Below are 19480 nucleotides of genomic sequence, written 5' to 3' on the forward strand. Positions count from 1 at the left end.
TAACAGACATCAATTGGTTGGACTGTGATTACTTTTGTACTCTAGTACGATTAGTACGTAGACAGACATCAATTGGTTGGACTGTGATTACATTTGTACTCTAGTACGATTAGTACGTAGACAGACATCAATTGGTTGGACTGTGATTACTTTTGTACTCTAGTACGATTAGTACGTAGACAGACATCAATTGGTTGGACTGTGATTACTTTTGTACTCTAGTACGATTAGTACGTTAACAGACATAAATTGGTTGGACTGTGATTACTTTTGTACTCTAGTACGATTAGTACGTAGACAGACATCAATTGGTTGGACTGTGATTACTTTTGTACTCTAGTACGATTAGTACGTTAACAGACATTAATTGGTTGGACTGTGATTACTTTTGTACTCTAGTACGATTAGTACGTAGACAGACATCAATTGGTTGGACTGTGATTACTTTTGTACTCTAGTACTCTTGTACGTAGACAGACATCAATTGGTTGGACTTTGATTACTTTAGTACTCTAGTACTCTTGTACGTAGACAGACATCAATTGGTTGGACTTTGATTACTTTTGTACTCTAGTACTCTTGTACGTAGACAGACATCAATTGGTTGGACTTTGATTACTTTAGTACTCTAGTACTCTTGTACGTAGACAGACATCAATTGGTTGGACTTTGATTACTTTAGTACTCTAGTACTCTTGTACGTAGACAGACATCAATTGGTTGGACTTTGATTACTTTTGTACTCTAGTACTCTTGTACGTTGACAGACATCAATTGGTTGGACTTTGATTACTTTTGTACTCTAGTACTCTTGTACGTAGACAGACATCAATTGGTTGGACTTTGATTACTTTTGTACTCTAGTACTCTTGTACGTTGACAGACACATCAAGAGCGCATGCCATGAAGGCCTCCATTTTTAATATATATATATTACTTTCTCGACAATGAAATAAAGGTTGAGTGGCCTACGCATATCCTTGTGTTAATCTAGTGGTGCATGTTAATTAGAGACTGAAACTCTGTTAAACCATTGATTTTCTCTGGCTGATTCATGAAACCCGTTCCTTGCTCTAATGAGCGGAGGAAAAAAAAAGCACTTATATAAACTCGCCCTAGCATATGGAACATGATGGGACGAGTGCTGAAGCGCTTGGTTACCCGAACCTGTGGTCCTGGGTTCGAATCTTGGTGAAGACTGGGATTTTGACTTTCGGAATTTTTAGGGGCTCTCGAGTCCACCCAACTTTAACTCTTACTCTCCGTAATTATTTACCACATTCTGGTGGAATCAACGTTGGTATCGTCAGTTAGGAGAGAAAGAGTTAATGGGCACACCTAACTGAAGTTGAAGTAAGTAAAGGTACTTGGTCCTTGTGCTGGCCACGTGACACCCTGTTCGTTAATCGTCGTCCAAAGAAACAGATGACTTTAATAGCATCTGCCTCATAGATCGTCAGGTCTGAAAGGGGAAACTCTACTTTAAGTAAAAAATTTAGACATTATAAGGCCTAAAGCTTTTTGAGATATGGGGCTCCTTGGTAAGCAGCATATGGCAATTTATTCCTTTTTTTTCTGCTATATGTGGATTGGAACCTCAGTAAGGAATTGATTTTTAATTACGGGATTTTAAGGGTTCGTTATTGTGCTGGCCACAAGACATTCGATAAAAAAAAAAATTTCCTCTTTCTGACCTTGCGGTCTAAAGGGCAGATGATGCATGTAGATTTTAAAAACAATAAAAAAAAATTTCCCTTTCAAATAGTGTGATCTATAGAGCAGATGAATCTGTGCCACGGGGTTCACGAGGGAGTCATGCGGCCAGCACAACGACCGACCGCCTTTACTTTTTCCCAACTAATGTCAGGTATCATTAGAGCTGGGTCGACTCAGAGGCGCCTAAAAGGTCCCGAAATTTAAACAAAATCCATATTTGCACAGGGATTTAAGCCCGAGATCCCCTGTTTCGGAGTCAAGCGTATTACCACTCAGCCACCGCGCCTCCGTAAAGAGATAAAGGAGATTAGTATAGGCGATTACATTTTTACGGTAACTTATTAGGTGCTGTAATATCTGTACAAGATCTTTTATACATAGTTATGTTTTTTTGACAGAAGAAATTTTCTTTGGGCCCTTTTGAAAGAGAATACTATAAAATCGATTCCTGTATTACTATTACAGGCAACACTTTAATTACAAACGACCCTTTTCACGTTGGCTCACCATTGAAGTGGGAAGCGTGGTCGAGAGGCTAAGTGAACTTGGGATGGCTTGGCTACCTAGAAGGGGGCTCGAGGTTCGACACCCGACTTGGGCAGAGTTGTGTTCACTGAGGCAGCAACCAACTCCTAGATACACCCTCCCCACCACTGGTCCACAAAAGGCATTGGAGCATGCTATAAGTAGCGCTACATATATAATAAAAAAAAATTTTACAAAAACAGTGAAGGCCCACCTATATGTCCATTTAGCCACTTTAGCTTTAAAGGCTTTTGTTATCAGCTGAGTAACTGAGTTAAAATAATACACGATTACATTTAAATATATTGTCAGAGCATCTCAACAATGAATGATGATAATTTCTAGATTAAAAATAGTTGATAATTCTTTAAAACAAATATTTTTGTTTCCACAGCGCTGAGGAAGGATGAAGAGTTTACTCGATCTAATGTTTATGTTTAAAATATGTAGATCTACGGGTTAAATAAATACTGTTAGTAATACATTTTATGTTGTTATATTGTTTTCATAATTAAGGAAGGTAATAGTTTACTTTACTTTCCTATTTTGACTTTTGATTTTTTTTTGTTTAACTTTGTTACAATACCACTATTTAAGTCACACAATCATGGGATACAGGCAAAGGGTGGGTTGACGCGATTCTCGAAAACGGATCCAACAATTTTACAAGAAATTTGACAGTTGATTTATATCGTTGGACTCAAAGTCGCCCTCGGATCTCAAAATTAATAATCTCAGTCTTAACCAGGATTCGAACCCGTGACCCCTCGGTTCGGAAGGTAAGCGCTTTACCGCTCAGCCACCGAGCCTCCAGAGATTCTCCATACTTCTACATTAAAATCATTTTAAGCTAAAAATGGAAAAGCTCAGAAAATTTAATTTTTTAACAGTGCATAAAGTTATATACCCTTAAAAGCATCTGTTATCACCACTTTTTTTCACTGCCATAGGCAATAACACCTGGTTGCGTGCGGCCTCAGAGCGAGACAGCTGGAGGTCGCTTACAAAGTCCACGAAATACACATTTGAGACGAAAAGAAAATCCGCTGCCGAGGACAGACGTCGACGGTGAAAAGTAATTCTAAATCGACCACCGGCGGGAAATGTTTATGCCTACGCTTAGTATGGCAAAACATGTAGGTCACAGCTGGGGCTGCGTAGCCAAGGGAAAATACTGCATTCTTCGTTAATATTCGGTTTCGTAGACAAGCCTTATTATTTCGTACACCGGTTAACACAAAAAGATTTCTTTTTTTCTATATTTTCCGTCCTATATAAAAATCCTCGATGAAATGAAACTACACAAACACACCCTCTTGGTGAGCTTCTAAGAAAAATGACCGCACAAAGTGGCATTCCAACTGAACGGAAGTGTGATGGGAAAGACACAAAAGATACAAACCATTATTGATGTTCTTTTAAAGTTAAAGCCAAGTAAAAAATGGTAACAAGAATATATCTTATCAATTAAATTAAAGACATTCTTACAAATACAAAAAAAATAGAAGATAATTTATTTCTAAGACTATTCATGCGCTAATCTAAATCTAATCGTGCAAGTAAATAAGAAACTTAAAATCCAGTGGCGTAGCTAGGGTGGGTGGAAGAGGGGGAAAATTTGAAAATCTCCCCGGGCTCCCACTTGATGGGAGGACTTAAACGAGTGTTTTCTACATTAAATATTAAATATTACGCAAAATGCAGGAGCCACCAAAGAGGTCAAGCCCCCCAGTCCCCCAAATGTTGGAAAATTCTTAGCTACGCCCCTGCGTCAATAATTATTCCCGGCTGATCCGAATCCAGGCAGCTTTTCTTGTCACATGATGTAATGGCACAAGACGATCTCATTTCCTTTCCGCTTGTGATCCCTTCTGAGGCATAGGCGGCTAGTGTTTGTCAAACTTTACTGTTAACACTGTTTGCCAATCTGTTCTAGTATCCACTAGTCACTACGCTGCTGACGGTGACCACTGCAACTATGAGCATGTCTTCTATTAAATATTACGGTAAATGCCCATTTTTTATTCTCACACTTTTGTAATCGTTTGTCTTCTGTCTAAGTCTCGTCTCTAGTTTATAAAATATACATTTACTTTAAATAGTCCTATATGAGAAGATGGTAATATTTCTTCCTTTTTATTACTTGTCATAAGATCATCCATAGAAAATATGTATAGAAATGTGTGTTTTTAATTTATACAACATTTAAATTTAATTCATTGTTCCACGACTTATCGGTTATCAGGACATTGAATTGTCCAAAGGAGGGCTGAAAGGACTACAAAGCCCTACAAAGTAGGACAATAAATTACAAGATAGATAATAAACTTAAAAAAAAACAACTATTCTTCCAATTATATTTAAGAAATATGTCAGTAAAATCTATTATACTCGGCAGGTCCTCTCTGCATTTCTTTGACAAGGCAGCTCTCTCTTCAGAGTCTAGTGCCTGAGATGAATGTTTCTCAATAAATGGAGAGTCTGATTCTCTCTTTAGGCCGCAGTGGGTCGACCAGCGGAAAAACAAATTAAGCGATAATTTGACGAATATTTAAGATGCTCTGATTATTGAGTTGTATTTGAACAGCCTTAGATATACATACCCCAGTGTTCATGAATTAAGATTTTTTAAAATGTCATTAAGACTTTCTATAATGCAAATGATTTTAAGTTGAAAAAAAAAAAGAACCGGTCAAACAATTAAAAATCCCTCTCATCCCTTCCCCATTCCTTTAGATTATTATTATAGCTTTTATATAGCGCTACTTTCATGCTTATAGCATGCTCAGAGCGCTTTGGTCCAATCACATTTGTGGACCAGTGGGGGAAGGGGTATCTAGGAGTTGGTTTTCCGTGCTGCATTTAGGCGCTCAGTAAACACAACTATGCCCGAGTCGGGTGTCGAACCTCGAGCCCCCTTCTAGGTAGCCAAGACAAGCCAAGTTCAAGCGCACTTAGCCTCTCGACCACGCTTCCCACTAGATACAGTAGAAAGGTACATAACAATCCATCAATAATAAGTGACTTCGTAGGTTTAAGGACATTTGCACAACGTAGGACAATGCCTTTGAGACGGAGGACATGACCTGAGACAAAAACGACATTTCCTCATTTAGCTGGACATCTGGTAACCCTAAACACAGCTACATTTGGTGTGGATTTTTCAGTCCTAGATTATCTAACATGTTTGTCTATTAGCGATTTTATACATTTTAAGTATTAAAAATTATAGGTAACATTTCAAATATATATTATGCTACATCATTATAAATCTACCGTTAGTTTATCTTACGTGTAAAATGTAGGCCTAAATTATAGTTGTGTATTTTATGAATTTAGGTGATACATACCTGGTGACGTATCCAGCAATGTATGGAGATGTTAACACAGTTCTGTTTCTGCTGACCACTGCTTCGCTGGAAACGGTCATAGTAATATTTTTTTTAAAATTATTTTATGGGCATGTAACACCCCAATGTCATTGGTGTTACCGGATTAGTGTGCTGTAAATACCTCTTCTGGTATTGATGTAATGTTCTTCTTATTATTAATTAAATACTTATATCTTCATGGCTTTGTAGTGTATTCTTACTGTGTGCTTCGACCACAAGACATATAACGTTTTGAAATTTTGCTGAGGAGAAAGGATTGAATGAATGACAATGGCTGATATAACTGCTCCTGTTGCTACAGCTTGGCCCCTATTGTGGGGAATCTCATTGTTTATTAATTAGCCCCTGGTTCGAATGACTATGGACACTAAAATTAATAAGAAGAAGTTGGCATATGGAGTGTAATTATCTTCGAGTGTAAGAGTCTAAAACTTTTTAAAAACTTTTTTAGATTAGTTTTGTATTTCTATTGTCGTGTTTGTGTTTGTAATGTTATTACAGCGCCTTGAGCCTACATTTTGTTTGTTAACAGCGCTTTATAAATAAAATTATTATTATTATTATTAAGATCTCTACATAGGAAATTCTTAACAAAACCAGCCATTGCCTAACAAAGCAAACATTCTTGATAGCTCCATATAACTGTTTAGTTTTATCTTTAAAAGTAATGATTTTTTTTTTGTCTGTCAGATCTCTATGTTAGTCTATCAAGAAAGCAATTTAGTACAAACAGAGGACCTGCATTTCAGCCGACTGGATCCTATTACTGTAAACAGACCAGGAATGTAGGTTACAGTGAATATACTTGGACAAACTGCTTAAGATATACTTTAAGTTGAAGGTGATGTGGGATCTCTGGCAGAGAGGCTTAAACCACTTGGCTTCCTATCAAACGGGCTCAAGGTTCGACATCCGACTCGAGCAGAGTTGTCTTTACTGAGCGACTTAAGGCAGCACGGAAAACCTTCTCCCAGATGCTGAGATAATAAGATTGGACCATAGCGCTCTAAGCATGCTACAATTATGAAAGTTGTGCTATTTAAAAAAAAAAGATATTTAACTCTTTCTCTTCATAATTATTTTCCACGTTCCGACGGAATTCTTCATTTTGCTCAGCAGTATTTTACTACCCCTTTTTTAAATTAAGCTTTACTAACGTTTTCGTTGGTTATGAGAAAATGTTTTATTTAGTAAAGAATTAAATGGGAAAGCAGGTTCTTATTATATAAGACAAAGTCAAGTTTATAAAATCAATCATTAATTTTAATTCAATGAGTTCAAACAAACGATGGTATCACCAATTAGGAGAGAAAGAGTTAAACAACATATTTGATAAGACTTTTAAGTCTACACTCCAATGCACATACATTATTTCAATGTGGTTTACTTTTTTGTTTTGATTAGTTTTAGCCAAGCTATAAAGAAAACGGATTCACATAAGATCTTATAGGGTTTTTTCATTCTCTTATATAGAGGCGGTGAGCAGCTCATTATGGCCACGTCTTCAGTGCTGGAGATCCATATGGGTCATTAACAAATATTACTTGAAAGACGAAGCATTAGCATTAAGAAAGTAATTATTGTTAAAAGTCGATACTGAATGATGTGTTATGACACATCTACTTATAAAAGATGGTAAAAGTGCCTTCCCCTTTCAGACCTTGCGCGATCTATAAAGCAGATGATGTAAAGGTCATCTTTTTCTGTGGCCCACGGTTAACTTTTCCACTACTAATGTCAGGGCTGGATGTACGCCAAAGTTCCCGAGATTAAAATTCCAAATCTTCACCAGGATTTGAACCCGCTCGGTTTCGGAAGTCAAGCGCTTTACCACTCAGCCACCGCGCCTCCATAAGGTGGTACATACCTTAAAAATGACTTTTTTTTTTTTAGGTCACAAAAAACTTTCCGATTTGTATAGTGGGAAGGGGCAGGGTGAACATCAATATCATAATATGCCACCGTGTTAAGGGAAAAATATTTTACTATTCCGAGATTGTAGTGGGACCACACATGCATTTAAACCAGCCGTGTGGCGTTCAGTTCTGAGGTCACCATTTATTTCAAATCTAGCTTTCTCCAACATCACGCCGTTTTTGCTACACTAAAATAAATAAAATTATGCCTTCTATATAGCGCTCCTTAAACCTCCTTTCACTCTAATAGAATGCTCAGAGCGCTATGGTTCAATCACTTTTGTGGACCCGTGGGAAGGAGAAGGTTTTCCGTGCTGCCTTTAGTCGCTCAGTTAACACAACTCTGCTCGAGTCGGGTGTCGAATCCTGAGCCCCCCCTTGATAGGAAGCTAAGCCTCTCTACCATGCTTCCCACAATGTAAGAAATCTTTATTTATTTAAACTTTACTATATTTATCAATGTTAAGATCGTTTTGATAGAAATGTGTTGTTTTTTTTTCTTTGAAGAAAAGGCGATGTCCGCATGATCAGACCCTGCTACAGATTTAATGGGAACCGATACTTCCGTCTGACAGTTGTATTGCTGGACTCTACAACCTCACTGGCAAGCTTTGCTGCAATACCTCTAGAAATGTGGTCCACGATCTATTACTTTGTGGTTCTGCGGTAAGTCCGCCTGATAGAAAGTCCTGTGATAGTGAATCAGTGACATTTAATTCACACGTCCACGTCTGTTTCATGACTTTGTAAGAATTGGAATCCTTTTTTTTTTTTTAATGGACCTCATTCAACAATCGTAAACAAACAACATTTAGCCACGTGATACTATTAATAAAACAACGAGAAAAAAAAAGTATCACGTGACAGGAATAATGTTTTGAAGAGATAGAGAATCACGTGGCTAAATGTTGTATGTTTACGATTGTTGAATGAGGTCCATTTAGGACTGTATTGTATCAGTTAACAGAAATAGAGATCTACTAAATTGAAGTAGGTTTCAGATTCTTTCTGCTGACTTAAGCAACTCAATACCAATGAACCTCTTATTTAAATGTCCTGTCTTGGTACTTGGCATCCAAAGACGCCTATTATAGTCCAGATAAGGATTAGCTACAAGCCATATTACTCTAGCACTATCAAATTACATCTAAATCGACCACAGGCTGTCAATGGTTATGCTTGCTTTAAATGTGGCAAAATATGTAGGTGACATCTGGGGGCTGCGTAGTCACGGGAAATACTGCTTTCCTCATTGATCTTCCTACTCGAAGACAAGCTGATCTTTTAAGAAATAAATCTATTTTTAATATATCCATTTGTCATAAGAATAGATTCAACAGCTTATTGGGCTCCAATGTTACCACACACAAATGTTACCACACACAAATGTTACCACACACAAATGTTACCACACACAAATGTTACCACACACAAAGACACACAGACGCACAGACTGAGACAGCAATAACAATAGCTCTCTTTGGCTTTCACAATCGGGAAGATGCTTTGAAAAAGTCCAAAGTTGTTTTATTTTGCTCCCTACATCTACATAAAAATTATGTTTTGAGAAATTGTATTTTTAATTAAACAAGAAAAACGTTTAAAATATATATTTTTTTTAAAGCCAATACTTCCATTACCAAACTTCAAATCTAATAAAATAGTTTTAAAACTTTTAAAAAATATTTGTTGCATTTCAAGTATCGAACCCTCAGCCCTTCAGGTGCTTGAAATCCTTGAATGTCCGCATTTTTTTTTAAATCGGCCATCCTGTAAGACGTACTTAAGAGATGGTTTATTAGTTTGTTTATTATATGGACATCTAGGTCTAAAACTAGAGCTAAAACTCTGATTTAAAGCTCTTTAAGATCTAGTTTAGATCTACTTCTAGATCTAAACCAGTCATATAATCTATATAACCTATATTAAATTTACGTAAAAATATAAGAGACGCTTATAAACTTCAATAAAATTGAAACAACTTTGAATTACGGTAATATGGTTGACCACGCCATGTTGGCTCTATACCTAGTTTTGTATATCTCAAGCCAAATTTACATTAACTTATTTTTTACTTTGAAAAATTATAACGATCAATCTAGAATTTTCCCCGTGTGGCCAACGAGCTAGTAATTCTTTTCTCAGCGAAATAAATCAACTGTCAAATTCATAGGAAAATGGTAAGAGCAGTATTTCAAATCAGCGTGCACCCTCCTTGAAGGAATGACTTGAACAGAGGTAGTGTTTAAAAAAATGCGATTTATTTCCCCTTGCTTTTTTATCGTACCAATTGGATTGATGATTTTTATTTTGTTGAATCACTTTAGCTCAAGCTCAGTTCTGTATCTCCTCGCTGGAGTGTCGCTCAATGTCACCTTGACACCAAAGTTTGAGCACGTGAGCTACGTGTACCATTTCCGGGAGGAGCTCTACCGCTCTGGGGCCAAACTGATGTTTCAGCTGGATAGGTAAGAAACAAACATAGGACTAAATTGCAGGGCGGGCCCTAGGTCGATTTAGGCCCCGTGCCCCGCAATTTACGTTCAACGTATCTCTATCAGTCATCGCTCTTGTCAAAGGTGTAGAGCTTTAACACTTTCTCTCCGTCACTATTTTCCACGTTTCAACGGAATTCTTCCTATTGCTGAGCAGTATTTCACTACTCAAATTTTGAATTAAGCTTTAAAAAACCTTTTCGTTTGTTATCAGAAAATGTTTTAGTTGGTAAAGAGTTAAAGGGGACTGCATACACTTTTTAAATAAGACTAAAGTAAAGTTTATACAAATCAAACATTAATTTAATTTAATGAGTTCAAATCAACGATGGTATCGTTAGTTAGGAGAGAAAGAGTTAAAGTGTTAACATATTTAGTGGTTGACGTAACATTAATCAACCCACTGGCACCTATTGCATTTGTGTTGCTTCCCATGCGAGCTGTATAATACATGTAGATATGATGACCTCGCTTAATAGTAATAGTCACTATTGTAAAACAAAACAAAATATTAAAGGAATTGCCAATCATGCTTCTATAAAATTGGGCCCCGCAATTTATATAGGTCGGTCCTGCTAAATGGTAATAACAATATATAACAATATATAATAGAGCGGCAACAACGGCGCATGCATTTGATGTGTATCTTTTTTCTCTGTAGCAATGACAAAATGTCTACGTTATGTTATATATGCGGACGCCGTGGCTGAGTGGTTAAGCGCTTGGCTTCCGTAGTTAGGGTCCTGTGTTTGAACGTCGGTGAAGACTGGTATTTTGAATTTTGGGATCTTAGGGCGCCTCTGAGTTCATGTAAGTCTAACTGACTGTGAATAAGTAAAAGGCTGTTGGTCGTTGTGCTGGCCACATGAAACCCTGATTGTTAACTGTTGGCCAAAGAAACAGATGGCCATGACATCATTAGCCCTATAGGTGACAAGGTTTGAAAGGGGAACTTCCTTTTATGTTATGTATTTTGACACTGGATACATCTCATATGGTGGTTTCTATATTATTTAAAATTATATAGTGCTCATTGGTATATTCTCGGGTGTCCCATTCATATATGATGTAACACTTTTTTCAACAATATAGCCCTTCTTTATGATCTAATAATAAAAAGAAAAAACTTCATACATATTCAAGTCAAAAATAAAATTCTAAGGGAAAGAACTCCGCACTTACAACTGTATAACTCACGAATGTAGACATTATTGCCCGCTTTCGATATCAAACAAAATAATTAATCACCAATAATTAATTGGCTTAAAGGTGTTTTTTTTAAATCGATTTATGTTTTTTAAGGTAATTAAATTTTAAAAAAATGGAAATGGGAGAAATAACGTGTACAAACATTTTATATTCTTCTCTAGCAATCTTGGATTCCCAATTTCATTTTGTAACAAGGCGGGCCATGGCTCTGTGAGTGGTAAGTTTTAATACAAATAAAAACATATATAGATTATTACGTTGGCTTAGGAAACTTTAGGCGTCTCTACCATAGATCAGATGCATGTATAAGATGTGTTCGTGGTCACCATGAAGCACTTTTAATGGTCTGCAATCTGCTGCTAAATGCTGTCCTGGAATGATAAACCAGTTCTTTAACTCTGCATGCTTCATCAAGAGGTTCAGTTAGCAAACTATATCTTTTCAAGAAGCGTGGTCGAGAGCAAAATCGGCCCGGGCATTTCTAAACAATCCACCCCACAATGTATATCATATGATGGGCATACAATTCTAGGTCAACCTGTCCTCAAAATCATGTGTACAGTTTGATAAGGCCTTATGTTGCTTTTTAATTGCAAGGATGAAGTCTACTAGTAGCTTTGTCTAAGAATGTAGGATGCTACATTATATTGGAAAATGTTTTGACATTAGTAGAGTCAGTAAATGATTTCTTTTAAATACTTCGCTCAGAGGGCCCTTCTCATAAGGAATACTATAAAACCTTTAACACGTGCCTTAGTGACATTCATGCTTATTTTATAAAATACAGACGTGATGTCAAAAAAGAAGACGATTACGTGTTCCTTCAGGCCCATTTGGGTACCGGCCCATCGGGCATTTGCCCGAATGCCCATATTGCCAGTCCGTCCCTGGTCGAGAGGCTAAGTGCGCTTGAACTTGGCTTGGCTTGGCTACGTATAAAGAGGGCTCGAGGTTTGACACCCGACTCGGGCAGAGTTGTGTTTACTGAGCGCCTGAAGGCAGCACGGAAAAACCTTATCCTAGATACCCCCTCCCCCCACTGGTCCACAACTGAGCATGCTATAAGCATGAAAGTAGCGCTATATAAAAGCCATTTGAAATGCTAGGACTATATGTGCACCAGAGCATGTAATATCTGTTTACCGGTCTATATTCCAATTTGTTAATTATTTTAGTTTTGTGGTACATATTGGAATGTGGAGCTACAAATATCACTAATTCTGTATTGTAAATGCCTTTATTGAATTGAGTTCCAACGCTGATGTGTAAAAACAAAAACAAAAAAAAAAAAGTTGAAGAAATGAGTTGAGGGCGATCTTCTTGCTTCCTTTTACATTTAATATCAGGTGACCGAGCCTCGCTCGGATGAATATTTGTTAAGGAAGGATATATACCCGAAGTCATTTTGAGAATATTTTTGTACCAGGTGGCCGAACCTCGCTCTGTTAAATAATTTCGGAAGGTTATATACCCGAAGTCATTTTGGGAATATTCTTGTAATTACGAAAATGAACGATCGGATAAAGACTACTAATCTGAAGAGTTGTTTTAGTGTTCTGTTAGTTCTAATTGTAGGCCTAATTGTACATGTCGATTAAATTTAAAGTCTTTTAAGTCCCCCTACAGTCTAGACAAACTACAGCTCACGTCCGTCTTATAGTTTTACAATCCATCTTTTGTGTAAAACTATTGTAGGCTTACTATTATTGGCTTGGAAGAAAGTCTTTGCAGTGTAACTTCTCTACGTTATAGGGTAAAACATGCACTTAGTGAAAGTAATTTTTTCTTATTAGACTTAAATCATGGCATTAGTTTTCTAAAGAAACGTTTCCGTGGGGCACCTCTGTTACGCCAAAAAATATGCTCGTTACCCATACGGGATACGTGCCCTGCCCAGCCTGACTGTCGGACTATAAGAAGTTCATACCGGCTTTTGCCATCCATCCATCCTAGTGGTGCTATGGCCTGCTTTTACACATCTATCCATTCAGATCTCTCCTGGCCCTAACTCCAAGCTTTTTACCGAGGTTTATAGTTAAATCAAAAGAGGCTGCAGTGTACGCAAACTCGTTGACCGCTAGATGGATATCATGTTTAGTGTGAGCAAGTAAGGCGTAGAGAAGCTGTGTTATGACTATTTCCTTTGTTTTGGTACAGGAGAGGTAGACACTGAAGCATGAACACATGGCAATAATTCACCAGCAAAATAATAATAATAATAAGGCTTGTCTTAGAGTCCGAAAATTAATGAGGATTGCAGCTGTGACCTACATATCTTGCCACATCCAGGGCAAGCATAACCATTGTCCGCGGTGCTTGATTAAGATTTTCTTTTAGCGTCTGCGTCTGTCCTCGGCAGCAAATTTTCTTTTGGTCTCAAATGTGTATCCGCGGCCTTTGCATAGAGGGAATTCTTTAAGTCCGACAGTTACGCTGAACAGAGCAGTATCCTGTATGGGAGACGAATCTCAGACGAACGCATGCCAAATGCAGTCTTTTTTGGTGAGCTAAAAAGTGGTCGACGTAACACCGAAACCCTTAAAAGACCAGCTTATGGCGCAAACTTGACTTAGCTGACATAGAAGAGAGCACATGGTTGCATGCAACCTCAGAACGAGACAGCTGGAGGTCACCATCAAAATAAACAACAAAGTAAAAGGTATCTACACCGCTCTACACAATTAAAGTGTAAACAACTTATTAAGCACTTAAAACACAATAACTAATCATATATCGGCACATTTAATTTCATTACTTTTCTTTCATAGTTCTATAATAAATCAATCTACAGTAAGATGGTGCGCAAATGTTTAATAAGGTCTATTGATCCTTTAAAACTCGTTATTGTTTGCAAAGAAATATTTTAGTATACTGCGGTAAGCCTAGTGACGTAAGCAGCGTTTTTCCCGTTTACGTCATGGAAAATTTTCATTCATAAAACATTCTAGCCAAAATTAATTTTTCGATAATGAGGCATTTTCAAACCGATATAACGGTCGACCTCGAGTTTTCCCGATGTGGCCAATGAGTTGAGAATTTTTTTCTCACTAATATGCACATACCTTGAAATTTTAAAGAAAATCGTTAGAGCCGTTTTTGAAATAAAATTTATATATATATATATAAATATATAATATCAGGTGACCGAGCCTCGCTCGGATGAATAATTTGTTAAGGAAGGATATATACCCGAAGTCATTTTGAGAATATTTTTGTACCAGGTGGCCGAACCTCGCTCTGTTAAATAATTTCGGAAGGTTATATACCCGAAGTCATTTTGGGAATATTCTTGTAATTACGAAAATGAACGATCGGATAAAGACTACTAATCTGAAGAGTTGTTTTAGTGTTCTGTTAGTTCTAATTGTAGGCCTAATTGTACATGTCGATTAAATTTAAAGTCTTTTAAGTCCTCCTACAGTCTAGACCAGTGATTCCCAAAGTGGTCTATATAGACCCCCAGGGGTCTACGAAGACCTCCAAGGGGTCCACGAAAGTAAAAAACTAAATTGGGGGTCCATGAGATGCCCACGGGGGTCTACGATAACAGATTTCATTTAAGCACATTATAAGTTCACATTCCACTAATGTAATTATTGCATACACTAATATATGATTTGTACCTTCGTTAATCCTTTAAATATTTATCCTGCTATTCAAATGAAAAATTGTTGTAATCAATTTCAATACTTATTTAAATAGCTTAATTTTGTCTACATGTAACTAATATTTAGAACAAAAAAAATGTAGACAGTACAGCATTAATTATTTAAAATTGGGATTCATTCTTTCCTTTTCCAGCAAGCCTAAGTGACTTTTTTATGACGATATGAACCAGGTTCGCTGGAAGATCATCTGAGACAATGCTACCCTGACAAAAATAAAGATTTTAAAAACTTTCGAACACTCAAAGTTCAAAATAGACCCGCAAAATCATAGTTCGACATCATATAGAGAAGATGATGGTTTGTGAGCGTCTTACAAGATTTCTTTTCTTATAGCAAAATACGGAAAACAGCAAAGGTCAAACATTGATTCTAACAGTCGTTTTACACAAACCTACATCTGTTATTATTAAAAGAATTTCTTTAAGCAACAATACAGTTCAAGGTCGCTTCGGTGGCATGAGTTATAAAATTAAAAGCTTCTTATGTAAATCTTTGCAAAATACATAAATACAGTTTGGTCTGACAAGGTGTAGCGCTGTGTGCTACGAACTGTCTAATGGTCACCATCTCATCTCATCTATGCCTGTAGTCCCTTCTGGGTATAGGTTACCAACCAGCTTCATCCAGGCATCTCGGTTCTGGGCGAATCTCTCCAACTGTCGCCACGTCTTGCCCATCTGCTTCCAGATCGCGGAGACCTGGTGAACCACCATCACCACCATGAAAAAAATCCAACTATTCATCAATACCTGCCTGATGAAAATTCTTATGATCCGCTGGCCAGACAAGATTTTGACTGAGGAACTGTGGCAAAGAACAAAGCACTAGCCCACTGAAGTAGATATCCTTCAGAGACACTGGAGATGGATAGTTCACACCCTTCGCAAGCCTGGATCCAGTATAACAAGGCAAGCCCTAACCTGGAACCCCCAAGGAAAGAGAAAGAGTGGACGGTCCAGAAATACATGGCGCTAATGGTCACCGTCTCCTTATATTTCCTTAGGGTTGACACACGAGACCTTTTCCATGTTTGGGTATAGTAGCAAGGCAGCAGAGGTTTGAATTCAGTTTTCCTTCTGCTAGGTGGGTAGCAAGCAAGGCAAATGAGCCCTTCCTGCTCGAAGTTCACTGGTTTAGGCTCCAGTTACTCGCCTTTGACCCATCTCCTGTTAATGAAAACAGTTCAGCAGATTCAACATTTGAGCCACACGTGAAAGATCAAGAAATACATGAGAAACTGCTCTTTGCGAAACCTTTTACAATGATACTTAAGGCATATTAATTAATTAAATAATATTTAATGTTGGAAAGACTACTTCATAGAACGACAAATTTGTATATTAAACATAATATCCTAAGTTGTGTAGTTTAAAATTACTTTTTCACTCTTCAACTCACTACAGTTAGAAATTTGTTTAAAAAATGTTAATGAATTTGCAAAAATGTGCAAGTTGAGCAAGTTAAGCAGGGGGTCTACCGAAAACAAGAAAACATGGCAAGGGGTCTACGAGACAAAAAAGTTTGGGAACCACTGGTCTAGACAAACTACAGCTCACGTCCGTCTTATAGTTTTACAATCAATCTTTTGCGTAAAACTATTGTAGGCTTACTATTATTGGCTTGGAAGAAAGTCTTTGCAATGTAACTTCTCTACGTTATAGGGTAAAACATGCACTTAGTGACAAAGTAAAATGGCGCATTTTTTCTTAGACTTAAATCATGGCATTAGTTTTCTAAAGAAACGTTTCCGTGGGGCACCTCTGTTACACCAAACAATATGCTCGTTACCCATAAGGGATACGTGCCCTGCCCAGCCTGACTGTCGGACTATAGGAAGTTCATACCGGCTTTTGCCATCCATCCATCCTAGTGGTGCTATGGCCTGCTTTTACACATCCATCCATTCAGATCTCTCCTGGCCCTAACTCCAAGCTTTTTACTGAAGTTTATAGTTAAATCAAAAGAGGCTGCAGTGTACGCAAACTCGTTGACCGCTAGATGGATATCATGTTTAGTGTGAGCAAGTAAGGCGTAAAGAAGCTGTGTTATGACCATTTCCTTTGTTTTGGTACAGGACAGTAGACACCGAAGCATGAACACATGGTAATAATTCATCAGCAAAATAATAATAATAATAAGGCTTGTCTTAGAGTCCGAAAATTAATGAGGATTGCAGCTGTGACCTACATATCTTGCCACATCCAGGGCAAGCATAACCATTGTCCGCGGTGCTCGATTAAGATTTTCTTTTAGCGTCTGCGTCTGTCCTCGGCAGCAAATTTTCTTTTGGTCTCAAATGTGTATCCGCGGCCTTTGTATAGAGGGAATTCTTTAAGTCCGACAGTTACGCTGGACAGAGCAGTATCCTGTATGGGAGACGAATCTCAGACGAACGCATGCCAAAGGCAGTCTTTTTTGGTGAGCTAAAAGGTGGTCGACGTAACACCGAAACCCTTAAAAGACCAGCTTATGGCGCAAACTTGACTTAGCTGACATAGAAGAGAGCACATGGTTGCATGCAACCTCAGAACGAGACAGCTGGAGGTCACCATCAAAATAAACAACAAAGTAAAAGGTATCTACACCGCTCTACACAATTAAAGTGTAAACAACTTATTAAGCACTTAAAACACAATAACTAATCATATATCGGCACATTTAATTTCATTACTTTTCTTTCATAGTTCTATAATAAATCAATCTACAGTAAGATGGTGCGCAAATGTTTAATAAGGTCTATTGATCCTTTAAAACTCGTTATTGTTTGCAAAGAAATATTTTAGTATACTGCGGTAAGCCTAGTGACGTAAGCAGCGTTTTTCCCGTTTACGTCATGGAAAATTTTCATTCATAAAACATTCTAGCCAAAATTAATTTTTCGATAATGAGGCATTTTCAAACCGATATAACGGTCGACCTCGAGTTTTCCCGATGTGGCCAATGAGTTGAGAATTTTTTTCTCACTAATATGCACATACCTTGAAATTTTAAAGAAAATCGTTAGAGCCGTTTTTGAAATAAAATTTATATATATATATATAAATATATAATATCAGGTGACCGAGCCTCGCTCGGATGAATAATTTGTTAAGGAAGGATATATACCCGAAGTCATTTTGAGAATATTTTTGTACCAGGTGGCCGAACCTCGCTCTGTTAAATAATTTCGGAAGGTTATATACCCGAAGTCATTTTGGGAATATTCTTGTAATTACGAAAATGAACGATCGGATAAAGACTACTAATCTGAAGAGTTGTTTTAGTGTTCTGTTAGTTCTAATTGTAGGCCTAATTGTACATGTCGATTAAATTTAAAGTCTTTTAAGTCCTCCTACAGTCTAGACCAGTGATTCCCAAAGTGGTCTATATAGACCCCCAGGGGTCTACGAAGACCTCCAAGGGGTCCACGAAAGTAAAAAACTAAATTGGGGGTCCATGAGATGCCCACGGGGGTCTACGATAACAGATTTCATTTAAGCACATTATAAGTTCACATTCCACTAATGTAATTATTGCATACACTAATATATGATTTGTACCTTCGTTAATCCTTTAAATATTTATCCTGCTATTCAAATGAAAAATTGTTGTAATCAATTTCAATACTTATTTAAATAGCTTAATTTTGTCTACATGTAACTAATATTTAGAACAAAAAAAAATGTAGACAGTACAGCATTAATTATTTAAAATTGGGATTCATTCTTTCCTTTTCCAGCAAGCCTAAGTGACTTTTTTATGACGATATGAACCAGGTTCGCTGGAAGATCATCTGAGACAATGCTACCCTGACAAAAATAAAGATTTTAAAAACTTTCGAACACTCAAAGTTCAAAATAGACCCGCAAAATCATAGTTCGACATCATATAGAGAAGATGATGGTTTGTGAGCGTCTTACAAGATTTCTTTTCTTATAGCAAAATACGGAAAACAGCAAAGGTCAAACATTGATTCTAACAGTCGTTTTACACAAACCTACATCTGTTATTATTAAAAGAATTTCTTTAAGCAACAATACAGTTCAAGGTCGCTTCGGTGGCATGAGTTATAAAATTAAAAGCTTCTTATGTAAATCTTTGCAAAATACATAAATACAGTTTGGTCTGACAAGGTGTAGCGCTGTGTGCTACGAACTGTCTAATGGTCACCATCTCATCTCATCTATGCCTGTAGTCCCTTCTGGGTATAGGTTACCAACCAGCTTCATCCAGGCATCTCGGTTCTGGGCGAATCTCTCCAACTGTCGCCACGTCTTGCCCATCTGCTTCCAGATCGCGGAGACCTGGTGAACCACCATCACCACCATGAAAAAAATCCAACTATTCATCAATACCTGCCTGATGAAAATTCTTATGATCCGCTGGCCAGACAAGATTTTGACTGAGGAACTGTGGCAAAGAACAAAGCACTAGCCCACTGAAGTAGATATCCTTCAGAGACACTGGAGATGGATAGTTCACACCCTTCGCAAGCCTGGATCCAGTATAACAAGGCAAGCCCTAACCTGGAACCCCCAAGGAAAGAGAAAGAGTGGACGGTCCAGAAATACATGGCGCTA

At 37.5% G+C, this 19480-nt stretch overlaps 2 protein-coding genes across 2 annotated transcripts in view; both read left to right on the forward strand.

Annotated features, from left to right (window-relative positions):
• The window catches only part of LOC106056020 (uncharacterized), a 36152-nt gene extending 33427 nt beyond the window's left edge, over positions 1-2725 (forward strand). Inside the window, exon 10 of the mRNA XM_056017736.1 lies at positions 2636-2725. Within this exon, the coding sequence (XP_055873711.1) occupies positions 2636-2651 (16 nt within the window). The 3' untranslated portion in view covers positions 2652-2725. The remainder of the gene's footprint in view (positions 1-2635) is intronic.
• Positions 2726-3608: 883 nt separating this feature from the next.
• The window catches only part of LOC106056039 (uncharacterized), a 49236-nt gene continuing 33364 nt past the window's right edge, over positions 3609-19480 (forward strand). Inside the window, exons 1-7 of the mRNA XM_056017683.1 lie at positions 3609-3685; positions 4178-4247; positions 5581-5672; positions 6324-6418; positions 8057-8215; positions 9877-10017; positions 11415-11470. Of these exons, the coding sequence (XP_055873658.1) occupies positions 3683-3685; positions 4178-4247; positions 5581-5672; positions 6324-6418; positions 8057-8215; positions 9877-10017; positions 11415-11470 (616 nt within the window). The 5' untranslated portion in view covers positions 3609-3682. The remainder of the gene's footprint in view (positions 3686-4177; positions 4248-5580; positions 5673-6323; positions 6419-8056; positions 8216-9876; positions 10018-11414; positions 11471-19480) is intronic.

Source organism: Biomphalaria glabrata, chromosome 18, assembly GCF_947242115.1.
Source record: "Biomphalaria glabrata chromosome 18, xgBioGlab47.1, whole genome shotgun sequence".
Classification (NCBI taxonomy): Eukaryota; Metazoa; Mollusca; class Gastropoda; family Planorbidae; genus Biomphalaria; species Biomphalaria glabrata.